A 15655-nucleotide genomic window follows, 5' to 3' on the forward strand; every position below is an offset into this window, starting at 1 on the left:
AGAGTGCTTTTTCTTTTCTTCATGCCATCCTGCAATATGGATGTGGGTAAATCTTTCTACTTCACCCTTGAACAAATGGACTAAAGCAAACACACTGATGTTGTGGAAGAACTAGTTGTCTGTCCATACCCAGATCAAGGAATGGAGCTGATCAAGTGTTGGGTCTCCCAATACTGCATTTCTTTACAATTTTTCTTTTTTTATTTTCTCCTTCAATAGTTTTACGTTTTTGAGAGTTTGTTTCTTCCTGCACATTAAATGTCAATGATGCTCAGACCTGGCTCTTGCTCTTGCTGCCAGTCTAAGCAGCGTTGCCTTGTGACCCTCCAGGACTTTGATTTACAAATGTGGGTGCTGTTTGCTTGGACCAAATGAAACTTTTATATAGCAAAACAGTTGGAGAGTGTGAGAAAGTAGTGAGTTAGACCAGAATTATTGTATTCCTTGTGAAATAGGCTGACATCTGAGTGAAGGGCTGCCGGAAAGTTTGTTTAAGAATGTTACGTAATTGAAATTCTTATTCAACACACAATAGTAATGAATAAATGTGTTTAAGTTGTTGAAAGCTATTTTGTACACTGTAACAGTAATAATTTAAACTTTCTTATGAAGTTTTGGTACAATATTGCTTTTCAGTGTAGCCACAAAAGAGAAAAAAAAGTCTCCTGAATGGGAGTATTTAGAGTACAGCAAAACCTAGATTTGTGTTTGATTTAATACCCCGCCTGTTCTGCACAGGTTTGCCCTCAGAAGCTGTTTGGCTTTGCTCGCCTGCAGATCTAGTTCTGCAGGGCTATGGAACTGGAACTAAGCTGGTCTGTCGTAGACAAGCTGATGACACACAACTGTGTGATTGCCGAGACTGCCTCATTTGGGCCAAAAATATTAATTAGAGTTTAAAGGGATGGTGCATGCAACACAGACTTTTTGCCTTCCTTGCAGAACCTTCTGCTGTCAGACTGCTTCTACTCTTTTTACGATCTGCGCAAAGAATTTCACACCTGCTACCCTAATTCAGCCGCCGTGAAGGACCAGACTATCAAGACCATGGCAGAATGTATCCTTTTGCTGCAGCTTTTACACCAGATCAGTTGTGCTGCTTTGGGATTTATCTCTGTGATCGTTACAGGTTTCCTTGTTCCGAACTGAGATGTGGGCTTTAAAAACTCCCAGGTAAAATGGAAGGAATGTTTGTTTGATAGTGTTTGGGCTGAGCAGCTCTGCTTGTATGTAATTTTTTGTTTTCAACTAGTCCACCAAAGGGTTCTAAACCGTATTTGTAAATCCGCTCATGAAGAACATCACTGCACTGACTCTTGATCTTCCAGGAAAGGCTGAGCTGTCACTAGGCCTTCCCAGCACCAGCTGGCCCACAAACCCCTGCGGTTTGCGAATCGTGGTAGTTGTCTTGTATGATCCCGACTGAACCGAGTTTAAAAGAAAGAGAAATGTAAATCCAAATGAAAACACTCTACACTTCTTACGTTTTAGGAGGATTTCTGTGGCCCAGTTAAATGTGGTTAAAGATCACTTATAGTGGAAGTGATACAAATGTGTTCCACTTTTTTTTAAAAACTGTTAACGCTGAAATGATGTAAACTATCGATAGTTTTCAGACTTTTGACTACTGAAGTGAATATTAACCAGTTTATGAGCAGAGTAACAACTGTCTGATGGTCAAGTGTCCCTGCTAAGAGCAGTAAATGTTATTGCCAGTTCCGTGTTAATATCAGGAAAGCCTTATGACTCGTTTACAAATGATCGTGCAAGTCTGTTATTTTCTGTAATCACCTGGTTAGATCTAGGCTTAGGGACAGATGAAACAGAAGAGGACTTTGGCGTGTGGCAAGTGAAAACCATGGTGGCTATCATTTTCAGCATGCTCTCTGAAAGTTGTAGTAAGTGTCCCATTTATACAAAATGCTGAAGTCTTTCTGTAAGGATTGGCAGTGGTACTGTCATTCTGAAGTAATCTCTGACCCTGGTCACATTTAAACTTCCTGTTTCGTTGCAGATCACATATTTACTGAGCCTGAAACTGTGAAATACAAGTATGAAACAGGTCCTTGGTAAGTGCTCTTGTCACGGTTGTTTACGACCCGAGATGGGTCTTGTCTGCAGCAAAGAAAGCTCGTGAATGTTTCCGCACGGTCACAGTGGAAGTAGCTTGGTTCCTGAGAACATAACGGTGTATTCGGTAGCCTGATGTAGACAGGCTGTAGCTGGTATTGCTGAATGCTGTAGTTTAGTCTGTCTCTTTAAAGTCACTGCAAGTTAAATGCTCTTTGTTCTCGCAGCACGGCTGACTTATCTCACCCAGCAGTGAAGAAATATTTGTGAACTTTCCCTAAGTCAACAGGGTAATGGCTTGTGCACCCTACGAGCTGCTTCTCAAGAGAGCTTCAGAGTGCTCTGTTGCACATTGGGCTTAGGGAGAGAAGGAGCAGCACGGTTCTTTGTTTTCAATACATTGCAGTAACTGCAGAGTGAAACATCCTCAGCACAAGTCATGGGTAGTTGTATTGAGGACTCTCTTGTAACTGTCAGTGTTGGATTGTTAAATCTTTCAAAGAAAATCAATCCAGTTCATTATTACTTCAATTTGTGGTGACAACATAGCGCATCCTAGGTGTTGTCTATATAAAAGAACTATCCCAGCTAACTTTTTTTTAAATTGAAATGAGGAATGGAACTAGAAGAGTCTTAACAGCAAATACACTCCTCATTTACAAGTTAAATTAGTTTTAAACTGAAATTGGGTAAGATCATGGGAAACCTAGGTTAACACTGACTTTGGCTTGGTTTGTTTTTTCCTTTCTGTGCAGCAGTAAATCTGAAACAGTGGACAGTGAGACGGTAATACGCGCCAGAGGTTTGCCATGGCAGTCTTCAGACCAGGATATTGCTCGATTTTTCAAAGGGCTCAACATTGCCAAGTAAGATAACAAGAGTTGGTCTTGCTTTATCGCTTTGTCTTTAATAGCATATTCTTTTAATATTTGAACACGTGTCCCTCATGACCCCCCACTAGAGTCCCCCCTTGTCTTTCCTCGCCCCGTCCACCCCATGGTCACGATAACTGAGCAGGTTTACCAGCCTTAGGTGTGCAAGACAGAATTCTGAAGTCTGTGAAGAAGAGACTTATCAATTGAAAACCAACATATATTCATTTGTTGGTAGTACCTAAAGGGAGAAACTCCTACCGCATTAATCAAAGCAGAGTCCAAGATATAACAGAAGCTTTAACGTTGTGCCAACTTGTCAGAATTCTGCTCTGCCTCCTAAACAGGCCAGATTCAAAACCTCCAAGTGCTGCCTGGAAAAAATTCACATGACTGATTAACGTACACCTCTGTGTATGTGTGTGTGTATATACGTGTAGGTTGAGTTTCATTTAGCATACGTGTCACTAAATATGTATTCCAGATTCTCAACACTGAGAAAGTATATTTTTTTTTAAATTTGGAGTTACGATGAAATTCACATCAGCATCTCTGAGGTGGGAGCTGAGAAAGTGGTGAACAGCCTGAGATCCAAGATCTCACTGAAATGAGTATAATTTTGCTGCACTAAAAATGAAATGAAGTTGTGCATAATAACAATTTCTTTCTCAGACTGTAAACTCCACGTTGAAGTGTGATTTCTCTGCTATTCTTACACAATTGTTTATCAAGTGCGTTGAAGTTTCAAGCTGAGTTTATTTCTGCTGGTTTTACCTTGCAGAGGTGGTGTGGCTCTTTGTCTGAACGCTCAAGGAAGAAGGAACGGGGAGGCGTTAGTGCGGTTTGTGAACTCCGAACAGAGAGATCTCGCGCTGGAAAGACATAAGCATCACATGGGTAGCAGATACATTGAGGTAAGAAGTAGTGACTCGAAGCAAATCCTTGGAGAGCAACCTGTGTATTTTAGACTACAGTTTTAAACGAGAACAAAATGCACTTCTGTTTTGCTCAAAATACAATTCTCTCACGTGTGGAAGAGCATGTGCATTTTAGAGTTGAATGTTGCAATTTTCAGGTGTGTTTTTTTTCTTTTAAGGTTTACAAAGCAACTGGGGAAGAATTCTTAAAAATCGCAGGAGGTAAGTGATTGTGGAGTCAGTGTCACACTGGAGTTCATGGGAGTGTTGTTCTAGTTCTGATTATTGTTTTTTTTCTTGGCTGAGGACACAAATGGATAATGAAGCAGCTTTGCATGTTTTGCCTTCCAAGAATACTTGACCCTGTCAAGTTCTGGTTTCATGTGGTTGGATTTGAGCTGTGAGCATTTGGGCCGTGATGTTCACAGACCGGTCTGGCTGTCTGGGAGGAAGACGAGCCTTTGCAGTGGAAGCACCTGTGTACCCTGTTCACACTAATCTCATCCTTGTTCCAATTTCATTAAAATGTGCAATAATTTCAGGGTAAGGGAGTTTCGCTTCAAAATAGATTACTGGGAGTTAGAAGTATCTCGGTTTTTATGTGGGTTTGTTGCTAGCTACTTACCCTCCTATATTGCTCACAACGCTTTGCTGTTCCTGCATCCTGTAGAATTAAGTGACCAGCATGACCATACGCTGTCATTTTTTGTACCAGGCACCTCGAATGAAGTGGCCCAGTTCTTGTCTAAGGAGAATCAAGTTATCATCCGGATGAGAGGCCTTCCCTTCACCGCGACTCAGGAGGACGTCCTGGGGTTCCTGGGGCCGGAGTGCCCGGTCACGGGAGGGAAGGAGGGACTTCTCTTCGTCAAGTACCCAGATGGCAGGCCCACGGGAGATGCATTTGTGTTATTTTCCTGTGAAGAATATGCCCAGAATGCACTTAAAAAGCACAAAGAAATCCTTGGAAAACGTTACATTGAACTCTTCAGGAGCACAGCAGCGGAAGTCCAGCAGGTTGTAACTATTGACCGTGAGACTCAAAACGTAACAGTTAAAACATTTCTTCTAACACTTGCCCACAAGTCTGCTGTAGACAGCCATGCCAGTCCATGATACTGAAGATGTCAAGTTCTAGACAGGGCCATACGTGCTGCCTGAGTGGCATGAAAGATTGCACAGCGTTGGGTTTTGGTTTTTACTGCCACTGGTTTCTGGTTTTTTAACATCCCTCAGATTGTGAAGTAAAAATAATTGGATAATTTCCTTCTACTTAAAGGCTGACTGAAATCAAAGAAATAATTGAAAAATATTCTAGATGGATAGTTTTGTAGGAATACTTCTTGGAAATCTGCAGTCTTGTCTTTAACTTCCGATGTTCTTGCACAGAACTTCCAATATTAAATCCAAATCTGTGTACATTAAAACAGCTTTCCCTACAACTGCTTTGTTGGAAACTAATAATTACCAGGATGTATCTAATCTGTGGTGAAATGAAGTGAAATATTTGTTTTCCTGAGATGATAAATTCCTTTTTTTTCCTCATCCTTTATCAGTTCCTACTATCACCTTCTTAAACCACTTTATTTGGGCACCAGAACCCCAAGCCTGTGAAAAAAACATTGCATACTGCATTTTCTGCCTGACACAAAGTCTTTCTAGAATGATAATGTCAAAGGGAGCCATTATGAGATTTGATCTGCTCTTTGTATAACCACGGGCTATGAAAACTTACTACAGTTACTGTTTCAACCTATGTGGTGTGAGAAGCCTATTCCATAGAAGCAGTGAGGCAAGGAAAAGGATATCCAGACGTGTAGACCTGCCATTTACCCTTAGTACTGTGTTACGGAGATTAGAGCAGCCGAGAGTCTGATACGGGTGTTGTGAAGAATAGTTGAATTGGCATGGTGAGATCTGTTTTCTTCATTCTCAGTTCTGCTCCTTAGAGGACGAAGCCATAGTAAGTCCTCTAAGGAACAAAACCACTCTGTCGCAGTGACCAAGCCTTTGTTAGTGAGACCTGGGTAAAACTTGTACCAATGTGTCATTACTTCCCCTATGACAGCCGTGTAGAGTGACACCCTCATTTTTTTGCTCCTTGAGCAAGAGATGTTGGTTGTTACTTGTTTGACTGATTACAAGAGGCAAAGCCAGCTCTCATCGACTTAGTGTTAGTATGAAGTGATTGCAATGTTCTGTCCACAGCTGAGGAGAGATTTCCAAACTGAAAGGTGCTACAAGTATTATAGAGTCTTGAAAAAAGCATCTGTTGAGAGAAACTCCCTCAGCCGAATCATTACTGACAAAACTAGGGCTCTGTAACCTCTCCTTTGATTCCTCTTTCAGAGGAATGTATTTCTTCCGATAATCATTGCTAAATATGTTTCTCAGCAGTAGGCCCCAACAGCAAGTTATGTTGCCTTTGTCATTTGGGAATGAATCAAGAGTTTAAAAACCACTCCCAAAGCACACAGCAATGTTCAGCTCCAGGTCTCCCGTACCTGGAGATGATCACTCAAGCTAGAAAACAACCACCCTAATTTAACTGGTCAGTTTTTATGAAGGAACTAGAGCTGGGGTTTTTACTTACTAGTTATTTCAGGTCTCAGTTCTTTTAAAGTGATTGTCTTTAATTTACCCTAATTTAAGTAAGAACTGTATGTGACAATACTGGTTTATTAGCACAAATGTGGTTTTCAGATGTTCCATTTTGGGATACTCTAAAAAGAGCTGTAATCTGCTTTTAACAGTCTATACTGAGATCAGAAAGGGGTGTCATTAGAGTTTAGCAGATTCTGAATATGAAACTTTCAAATGCCTAACGCTAACACGAAACTATCTGCAATAATTTGGTTTCATGTTTTTTTCTCTGATGTTGGAAGCGGATTTATTTAAATGTGTGGAATTGATTTGTGCTCAAACAGGTGATTTGTAAGTCTCTATCAATGTGCTTTTTTGCCAACAGGTACTTAATCGCTATATGTCAACACCTCTTATTCCCACTCTCCCAACTCCCATCATTCCTGTCATACCCCCGCCCTACACCATTGCCACGGGCAGCATACGCGACTGCGTCCGGCTCAGAGGCCTTCCTTACACTGCTGGCATCGATGACATCCTGGAATTCATGGGAGACGCCACAGGTGATATCAAGCCCCATGGAGTTCACATGGTCCTTAATCAACAGGTAACAACGTTTTGCATGGGAGGATCAACTTCCCGGTTATTGGACGGGGTTAGAAGTCAGGGCAGCTTACCCATTCTCGGCTCTGCTTTCGTTTCTATACTCTGTTCTGTTCGCCCATCTTTTCCTTCCTTCTCGTTTCTCCTCCCCTCTGACATACACACGTGCTTTGCTTTCTGTATATGCATGCATAAGACTGGGGAGGAAGAAGCTTGTTCTTTCAGCGGCAGCCTCAAACAGCTGCTGGTGTTTGTCAAGCGCTGGAATTACACAAGGCAGAAATGTCTCATGTTAGATGGCACAGCTGCTCTGTCAGCTCCAGAGTTTGCTCCATGGGACCTGTGCTGTTTGGGTGGTATGGGGGGGAAATTCCTAACTTCCAACTTGATTAGAGACTTCTCAGACTTTAAAAGGAAGATGATAATTAAAAATGTGGTTTGGGTACATTGTAATGACATAATCATAGGGATAGCTTCACAGCAAAAGAATAAGAGACAGTGTTAATGAACTGTATCAAGGAAACTTCCAGTTAGGTGAAAAGGGGAAAAAAATCACAATGCGGAATTAGTTAAGCACTCACACGGGTTTGCAGCGATGCTGTGGAGTCTCCACCCCTGGAGATGCTTGGAATTGAAGTGGAAAAGGCCACGAGTGGCCTGATGTAACTTGAAAGTTAGCTCTGCTTTGAACAGTGTTTGGATTAAAGGCCTCTGAACATGGTTTCCATGTTAAATTATTCCTCATTTCTTCCTGCAGAAGATGGAAGTTGTGTTGTGTTAACTGGGCACTGGTTACATGAGTCTTACCTTTCTGCTCTTAAAAATAATTGTTGAGTTATTAGCCATTGGTGCCAGATGAGGAAGAACAACACAGACTTTCAGTAGACATTTAATCTCAGTACTTTCTGCACTACTTGTGCTCTGGGTATTTTAATAACAGATTGACTCAGGATTATTTCCCCCCTTCCCCAGGGACGACCATCGGGTGATGCTTTTATCCAAATGAAATCTGCTGATAAAGCCTTTATGGTGGCTCAAAAATGTCACAAAAAAATGATGAAGGACCGTTACGTGGAAGTATTCCAGTGTTCAGGAGAGGAGATGAACTTTGTTTTAATGGGTGGCACTTTAAATCGTAGTGGCTTATCCCCACCGCCATGTAAGTTACCATGTAAGTCTGCGATTCTTCTGCTCTCTGCTGCTAAAGGCTGATATGTGGTAGGTGCTGAAGCTTTGTGGCCTTTCCCCTTTTGACTTGGGTTTTGCCATGATCAATAATCATCCATCTATATACATGTCCAGATTGGAATTGTTCCCTTTGGGCAATAATGGGACTGATCAGAGGCAGAGGCAGCAACGCCTTGCCAGTGAAATTGTTGCACACTTTGCTTTTTATGGGTGTACTGTTCTTCTGAGCTCTGCAGTAGACGTACCTGTGGTGAAACCTACCTGGAATTAGAGGGATTTTTAAAAGGGGGGAAACATGTCTGTATTCTAGCTGCCAATGAGTGCTCTTGCTGTCTTGCCTTAGAGCGCTGAGAAGGTACAAGGTACGCTTTGGCCTTATTTTTTGAAGGAAAACACCCACTGGGATGATATGCTAACAGCCCGTAGAGTGGTGAAGTTTGGTGGATTTTTATATTTTTATTTTATTGAAGATTACAGTGAATCTTATGGTGGAACTATAATGGAACTTTGCAGTACCATTCTAATCAGTCTCACTACCAGATCACTAAACAGATAGAAATACGTACGTGCAAAATAGTAAAAAACTGCTAAATATAGTATTCAGAACAGTTTGACTGCACACCAAGCCAGGCTTCGTGTTCCTGTACAGATCAGGTATTTGTTCATCCAGATGCAGCAGACTAGTGACAGAGCAAGGCTTTCTTTGTTCCATTTGCTGTATACTGAAAATACATTCTGAAGTTGCAGGAGGTTTATACATGAAGACTCATGGTCAGCAGTTGTGGACACCCGTGTGTAGCTAATATGATGGTACTTGTGTCCCACAGAGTACAACTTCTGTTAGAAAGAACGGAGGCTGTGTTGGTGTGCACGCCTGCTTGCTCCATGCACATGGCTTTATGCTTTCTTGGAATAAATCTGAAGTTCCTTACTTTCCATTTATAAGTGAACGAGGCTGCTCAGCTTTAGAACTTGTGAACTCTTAGCAGTTGCTCCTTTTGAATGCCGCATGGTGATGCAGCAGGGGTCTCTGGGGAGAGGCCAGAGAGCAGTCTTTGCTCAAGCCTTCATTAATCATGCCCAGATGGCCATTAATCACATTGGGTTGAATAATTCCTTTCCCATAGCAGAGATCTCAATTCTGATTGTTTTTTGTTGCTGTGTCCTGGTTTGTTCTTAGGTCTTTCTCCACCAACTTACGCTGCTTTCCAAACAGCAGCTGTGATCCCAGCAGAAGCAGCAGCGCTTTACCAGCCACAAGCCCTGTTGCCAGCCACCAGGTCTCCCCAGGCCTCTGCGGCTGCTCCTCCAACTGTCACCTACTACCCTGCTCAGACTGCTCAGCTTTACATGAATTACACAGCTTACTACCCCAGGTAACTCCTAGGCTTAGATGCTCCTCTTGATGTTTAGTGTCAGTGGAGCAGGCAACTGTGTGGTCACCTGTGAACAGCTCTTAAATTTGTACTCCTGGTGCAGATAATCCTGGGAACTTGATGTTCAGCAGCAGAGGCAGCAGCCATTTCAACTGATTCTCTGTGGCCTTGTAATGAAGTTTGGCTTTTTTGTAGGTTCTGTTTGAATCTCGTGATAATGTTGGTCTAATATTTAACAGTGGTTTTGGCACTGAGGCAATGTCATCAAGGCGGTTCTATTTCGTGGCCAAACGAGAAGCTGTGTCAATATATGCCTCTACCCTCAACGCTTAGTTTGTTCTTGGACTTACGATACTGTTTCTGTACTGAAAGATTCATCATAGGTGTGTACTAGGTTTGATTTCTTCTATCAGTGAGACCAAAGAACACTTTATGTGGGTAAGCAGAGCAGAAGATCTCCACCTTTTCTCTTCACACAAATGGTATCCACAAGGCTCACTGAAGTCTGGCACTCGAGTCTGTGTTCACTGATAGTTCCTACGCTTCTGACACTTACTAGTCTGAGTATCTGGTAAATTGCTGGACAGGCCCTGACCAGGGATGATACTTTACTCACTGTTTCGTGGCTTTGAGGTGCCAGATTTGGGCCCTTGTCTGCTTTTCATACTATGATTCCCCCCATGCATTTTTCATTATGGTTTTCTTAACAATCTTCAAACAAGTCATTTGTAGCTACTATTTTTCTTTTCCCCTGTGAAATAACAAGTACCAATCTCTATTTTCAACTACAAATGTTAGCTATTTTCCTTTCCCTTCTTTCTTCAAAAATAAGTTATCAGATGCTGAAGAGAAATGACAAAAGCGCCCAAAACAGGCCACATCAGACCTGCTTCTTTTTCTGTAATTTTTGGGATTATTCTCAAATTTAAATTCTCAGTTCCGTCCTTGCCTGTTGGAAGTACTAAAACCAGTTATTGACTTTGATAACAACTTTGCCCCTCTCTCTTTCAGCCCTCCAGTATCCCCTACCACGGTGGGGTATATTGCAGCTCCTCCGGGAGCTGTAGCCGCTGCTGCCACTGCCGCCCACAGTCCAATTCTGCCCCAGCCTGGAGCGTTAGTCCGTATGCAGGGCTTGCCATATAACACAGGAATGAAGGAGATACTCAGTTTCTTCCAGGGATACCAGGTTAGTATGCAGTCCCCCTCCTTGAATACTGTATTTGGACCTCCAAATAATGACCAGTAGGGATCAAACGGAGCAAGTCGGTGCTTTAGGCAATGGCTGAATGAGTATGCAAGCTAAATGTTCTATATTTAACTGGCAGACCAAAGTTTAATGTGCAAATTGCCTTATTTCTTATATAGCAAGCATATCCTAACTTGAAAGCGGTGATCTGTTGTCTAGGGTTAGGGTTTGATTTTGGCGAGCAGAGAGCCCCAGTGTAAGTGGGGCTGCCAAAGGCAGGTGAAGGCTGCCAGAAGCTTTCAGTCCTGCGCACGTTTTGGTGAGAGCCCTAGGTAGGGTCCGTGTGTGACCTTCAAGGCTTTAACGTCAGAATCAGAGAGCGGATTTCAAGTACGAAAGGCTGTGACCTAGATGCGGTGACTTGCTTACAGGAGGAGAGGCAGATACCTCTGTCAGACAGTCTCTCAAGGACTAATTATTTTGGTTACACGCAGGAACATTAAAACTGCATTACATTGCAACCTAAGGGAAATCTGTACTCTCCAAACCACTTTGTACTGATAGCAAGTATTCAAGTATTCTGCATGCTATAGTAGGTACTGATTCAATGCTCTATCAGTGAGCTAACACATATAAACTTATCTTCTTGAGGAACATTTAAAAAAAAAAAGCACCATGTACAAGTGTGTTTTTCCAGCAGCACTTATTTGAATTCCTGGAATGTGTCTTTTCACGTCTCCTGCCTTTCATCTCAGAGGATGTTGTATCTATATCCAATTCTTTGTCATCATGTATTTGCTAAAAGGAAAGATAATTGAATATGGTATATTCTGGTGACTATTTAACTTGCATGGATAACATCACTTACACAAATACCAATTCTGTCCTTATGGTACTACTCAGAAGCCCTGACATACACCTGATTTAAACCACTGTTTGAGTAACGTGTATGAAAAGCCAATTTTTGCATGTCTACACTGCAGAATTCTGTAAGTCGGGTATCAGTGGTGTTCCCAAAGGGTAAGATGCAGATGGGTTCTTTTCACTGCACAGCAGCAGTTAACATGCCATGCCTGAATGGTTCGTATTTTCTTTTTTGTTGTTGTTCCTTTAATGTCCTTAGAGGACAATGGGCTTTAATTTGTAGAACCAGAAGTCTGCTATGTAAATGAACATAGGCTGAGAAGAGATGCCTAATATATATACTTTCCAATTTTGAGTATTTAGAGGATGCGGTGCTCTGCCTCTTGTGGCTTCTTTTCAAATGTCACATTTCTGTTTTGAAAGTAGTTTCACATGTTTGTTTTTTCAATGGAAAAAATTGAAGGTCAACTTATAAAAAGTGTCATAAATCTTGACAAACATTAAAAACAAACTAAATGCCATTGTATTTTAGGACAGATATTTCCTGAGATTAAACCAAGTTCAACTACTTGTTGCTTTCATGATTTCCAGATGAACAGTAGTAGCCATTCATCCATTGCTCAGCCATTTATACTTTACCTTTTGTTTGTCAACCGACTGGAGTTTTTGGTGGATTAATGGTGGGTGTATTACAGCTTTAAGTGAGGAAACCTATTTTCTAATTTGAAAATCAGCTAGAACTGTAAGTGCATTATTGGAAAATGCGACCTGAGCCTATCTGTGGATGGAACAGGTCAGTGACAATGTTTAGTAGCTCTGAGTTCCACTAAATCTTCAGTTTAGTGCATCTGGACTTTGGGTCTGATGCTGAATTTGTCCTTTTCCTTGTTTCTGCATTTGGAGAGTCATTCATAGTGTTTATATTGTGCAACTAAATGTTTCAAATGAATAGAAATTTTGGCACAAGGTGAAAACTATTTATATTCTTGTGCTGCAACCTCCTGTCATCATCAGTTACTGTTATTAAATTGGTCACCTCTTTGATTTCTTTAGAAGATGTGGTCCAAATGAGATCGGGTTCAATATCTTATAAAGGAGCCAAGGAATTAGTTTGAATTGTTCTTGGAATTCCACATGTGGTAATGCTGGTTTTATACTCGCTCATTCCTTTAGGGGTAAAGAGGAGGTGATGCCTTTCTGTGCTGGGACAATGTTAAGCCTCTGGAGGAATAAGTGATCTTTTTTCTTTTTCCTCCCCTTTCCTCTCACATTACTTTTGCACTTGCTGGGGCTGCCCAAGGATTTGTTGCACGATGCTTTTGCTCATTTATGAAGCGAGCCCCTAATAATGGTTAGTGGTTTGGGCATGGTTTTAATCTCTGTATAACTAAATGATGTTGGTATTCTGGGAACCAGATCGGAGATGCCGAGATTGAAGGGTGATTTTTCTTTGTATGTCCTTATCTGAAAGGCACAGGTTTTAAGGTTTAGTTCTTGCTTTATTCTCTTCTGTTTTCTTCCTCCTGTCTTCATGGGCTCTGTACGTTGCATGTATGCACATAGTGCTACTTAAGTGAACGCACCTTTCATTCCAGACCTGCCTCTTAGGAGACAGACTTGGCTTATCATGGGTTTCAACAAGCTGGTCTCAACATCAGTACATGCTTCTAATAACAAAAAATGTAAATATCTGCGGATCAGCATTTCAGTTTTCATTTAATTTTATCAATATTAGCCTCTTGTGTGGTGGTTCAGCAGCTTGATTTCTTCTTGTAGTTCTGCTTTCTCATTTTTATTGTTGAAAGCTCCCTTCCAGCTTGCATGTGTTTAATATATCTTGCATTGAACAATCTTGAAAAACCTGCCAAGAATTTTAATAGTAAACCTTAGAGATGGTCATTTTCCCCATCACCTTTCTGTAGAATATTGTATTTAGTGTACTGTAATCTTCAAAAGAGCTAATATTAGTACTTTCTGATTCAGTAAGTAGTTCATATTAAAAAAACAACCAAACGGCAATAACAAAAAACCCCACCACACAATTCAGACAGTACAATGGCATGGCAGCGGCTGCTCTGACAAGCGCTACAGCGCCAGCTGCTCAGCAGATGCTGGTCTTTGGGTATTATGTTGAACTAAGGGATCTGTGGATATTTACAGGAAACTCCCCTTATAATTTGAGAAATATGTGATTGTGAAGAGATCCTGTAGAATTAAGAAAAATAATTCCTATTTCAGATCCTGTGCTGAAAAGTTTGAGGAAGAAGTGGTGCAAAAGTAGTAGTTACATGCAACAGACTCCTCAGTGTTACTTTAGGCTATGGCAGTGCAGTGAGAGCGATCAGGTAGCTGAGGAGGGGACGGGTGTAGCAGCTGAGTGATGGATTGATGTGAAATTGTTTGTGTATCGGAACAAAAACTTTTCACCAAAAAGTATTTTTGTTTGCTGGCCAAACAGTCTATGGATTTTACTCTTTATCCACTAAATGAATCAATGAGAAATATTTCTAGTCTCCAAATAATGACTTTTTTTTTCCTCCTTACGAGAATGCGGCGTTACTGCTACCACTGACAGAACGGCTATTCTGATTTACCTGCACCTTGTGTTCTTAGCAGACCAAAAGCTAGTTCACAGCTCTCATCTCAGCTAGCATTCAGCATGCATTTAGTAGTAGTTGCCCAGATTCTTGGAGCTTGGCATGAATGTAAAGTGAACTCATGTCTGCCTGAAAAAGACTGTGTGGATTAGTCCTTGGAAAGCAAACTGGCTATTTAGGTAAGCTGTGTGTGAGTATGGTACACGTTTTTCTGTAAGAGAAGCTTAAGTTAAATACCATTCTTTAAACCTGTGCTGGGCTTAGGTGCCTTTTATTTGCAGCTAAAAGGAGCTTTTGCAGTATATTAATCCTCCAAGTCCGGAGACTGGGAATTCAAGGCTCAGTGGTGGGGGAGGGGGTGGCTTGTGTTAAAGCAGTAATAAGGAAGTGAAGGGAAGTGGATGGATGGCTGAATTCCAAGGGCATTAACGACATTTCTATCTCCTATCAGGACAGCAGGCTTCATTGTTACTGACTTCTTAGGGATTAGGTTTTTTTCTCTGAAATGCATGCTTAAACAAAGAAGTATTCTCTGTTTCCTATGGGTTCCTTTTGAAATCTGATGCTTTGTAGCCTGAGAGGGATACCCTGTGTCTGTGGGCCTACTTTCTGACCAGGGAAGGGAAAGAGGATGTGGTATAGGAAGAATTTACTACTTACTGATACTTGAAGTCATCTGGCAAAATTATGGGCTATTATAGGCTCACCCCCATGCACTCAGAATAGCGTATGCTGTTTGTTTTGCTTTATTCCTAAATCTGTCTTCCACCTGGAAGTGTTGGCTGTGTGGAGAAAGCATCTGTGAGACGGGGACTGGTAGATCAGAGGTTACTGTTTGTTTGCTGCCTGCCGTGCTTGGAGCAACAGGCTGAAGTGGCGCCATCTTCAAGCTGTCTTTTTGGGAACAGGCATCACATATTTCACGATCTGTTCCACAAAACCTTCAGGTGGTATCTGTTCCACAGGGAACTCAGGTGGTTGCTAGTGCTTGTATCTGCACGCTTAAGGTACAATTCGTATGCACTAGGGGTCTTCTCCTGACCCTTGTGCCAACAGTTGCGGTTCCCTAGCCACGAAATCTGATTTTATGTTCCAGGCTCACTGTATCTTGCCTTTTTTCCAAAGCCTGAGAGCTGGATTTCTTCCCTTTGGGAACTGTTCTGTGATAGAGTTTATCAGTAATTTAGGCGAGAAGTGCTGCTGCAATCCTGAAGTGGCCATTTTGCCCATGATGTTTCCCTTTCTTTCATTTCCCCTTGTTTTTTCCCAGTTGGGGCATGTCTAAATATTCTTTCAGTTTAAATTTTGTTTTAGCAATGGACTTTTTTTCCTTGGATTGCTTTGTGTATGCTGTTTCAGACTGATCTTTGAATGTCCACTGCAGGAACTGCAAAAG

General features: G+C 41.6%; 1 protein-coding gene across 12 annotated transcripts in view; it reads left to right on the forward strand.

Annotated features, from left to right (window-relative positions):
* Positions 1–15655, forward strand: part of ESRP2 (epithelial splicing regulatory protein 2) — a 62349-nt gene that overhangs the window by 39223 nt on the left and 7471 nt on the right. For 7 of the 12 annotated variants that reach the window (XM_065028499.1, XM_005507115.3, XM_065028498.1 and 4 more), the window contains 11 exons: positions 943–1057; positions 1800–1898; positions 2015–2069; positions 2826–2936; positions 3724–3856; positions 4039–4081; positions 4575–4876; positions 6828–7049; positions 8018–8216; positions 9414–9609; positions 10621–10798. In XM_065028499.1, coding sequence (XP_064884571.1) covers positions 943–1057; positions 1800–1898; positions 2015–2069; positions 2826–2936; positions 3724–3856; positions 4039–4081; positions 4575–4876; positions 6828–7049; positions 8018–8216; positions 9414–9609; positions 10621–10798 — 1653 coding nt within the window. Of the gene's footprint in view, positions 1–942; positions 1058–1799; positions 1899–2014; positions 2070–2825; positions 2937–3723; positions 3857–4038; positions 4082–4574; positions 4877–6827; positions 7050–8017; positions 8217–9413; positions 9610–10620; positions 10799–12715; positions 12749–15655 lie in introns of those variants that run through there. The other 5 variants (XM_065028496.1, XM_005507120.4, XM_065028495.1 and 2 more) reach the window with 3 other exon arrangements.

This window comes from Columba livia, chromosome 13 (genome assembly GCF_036013475.1).
Source record: "Columba livia isolate bColLiv1 breed racing homer chromosome 13, bColLiv1.pat.W.v2, whole genome shotgun sequence".
Taxonomy (NCBI): domain Eukaryota; kingdom Metazoa; phylum Chordata; class Aves; order Columbiformes; family Columbidae; genus Columba; species Columba livia.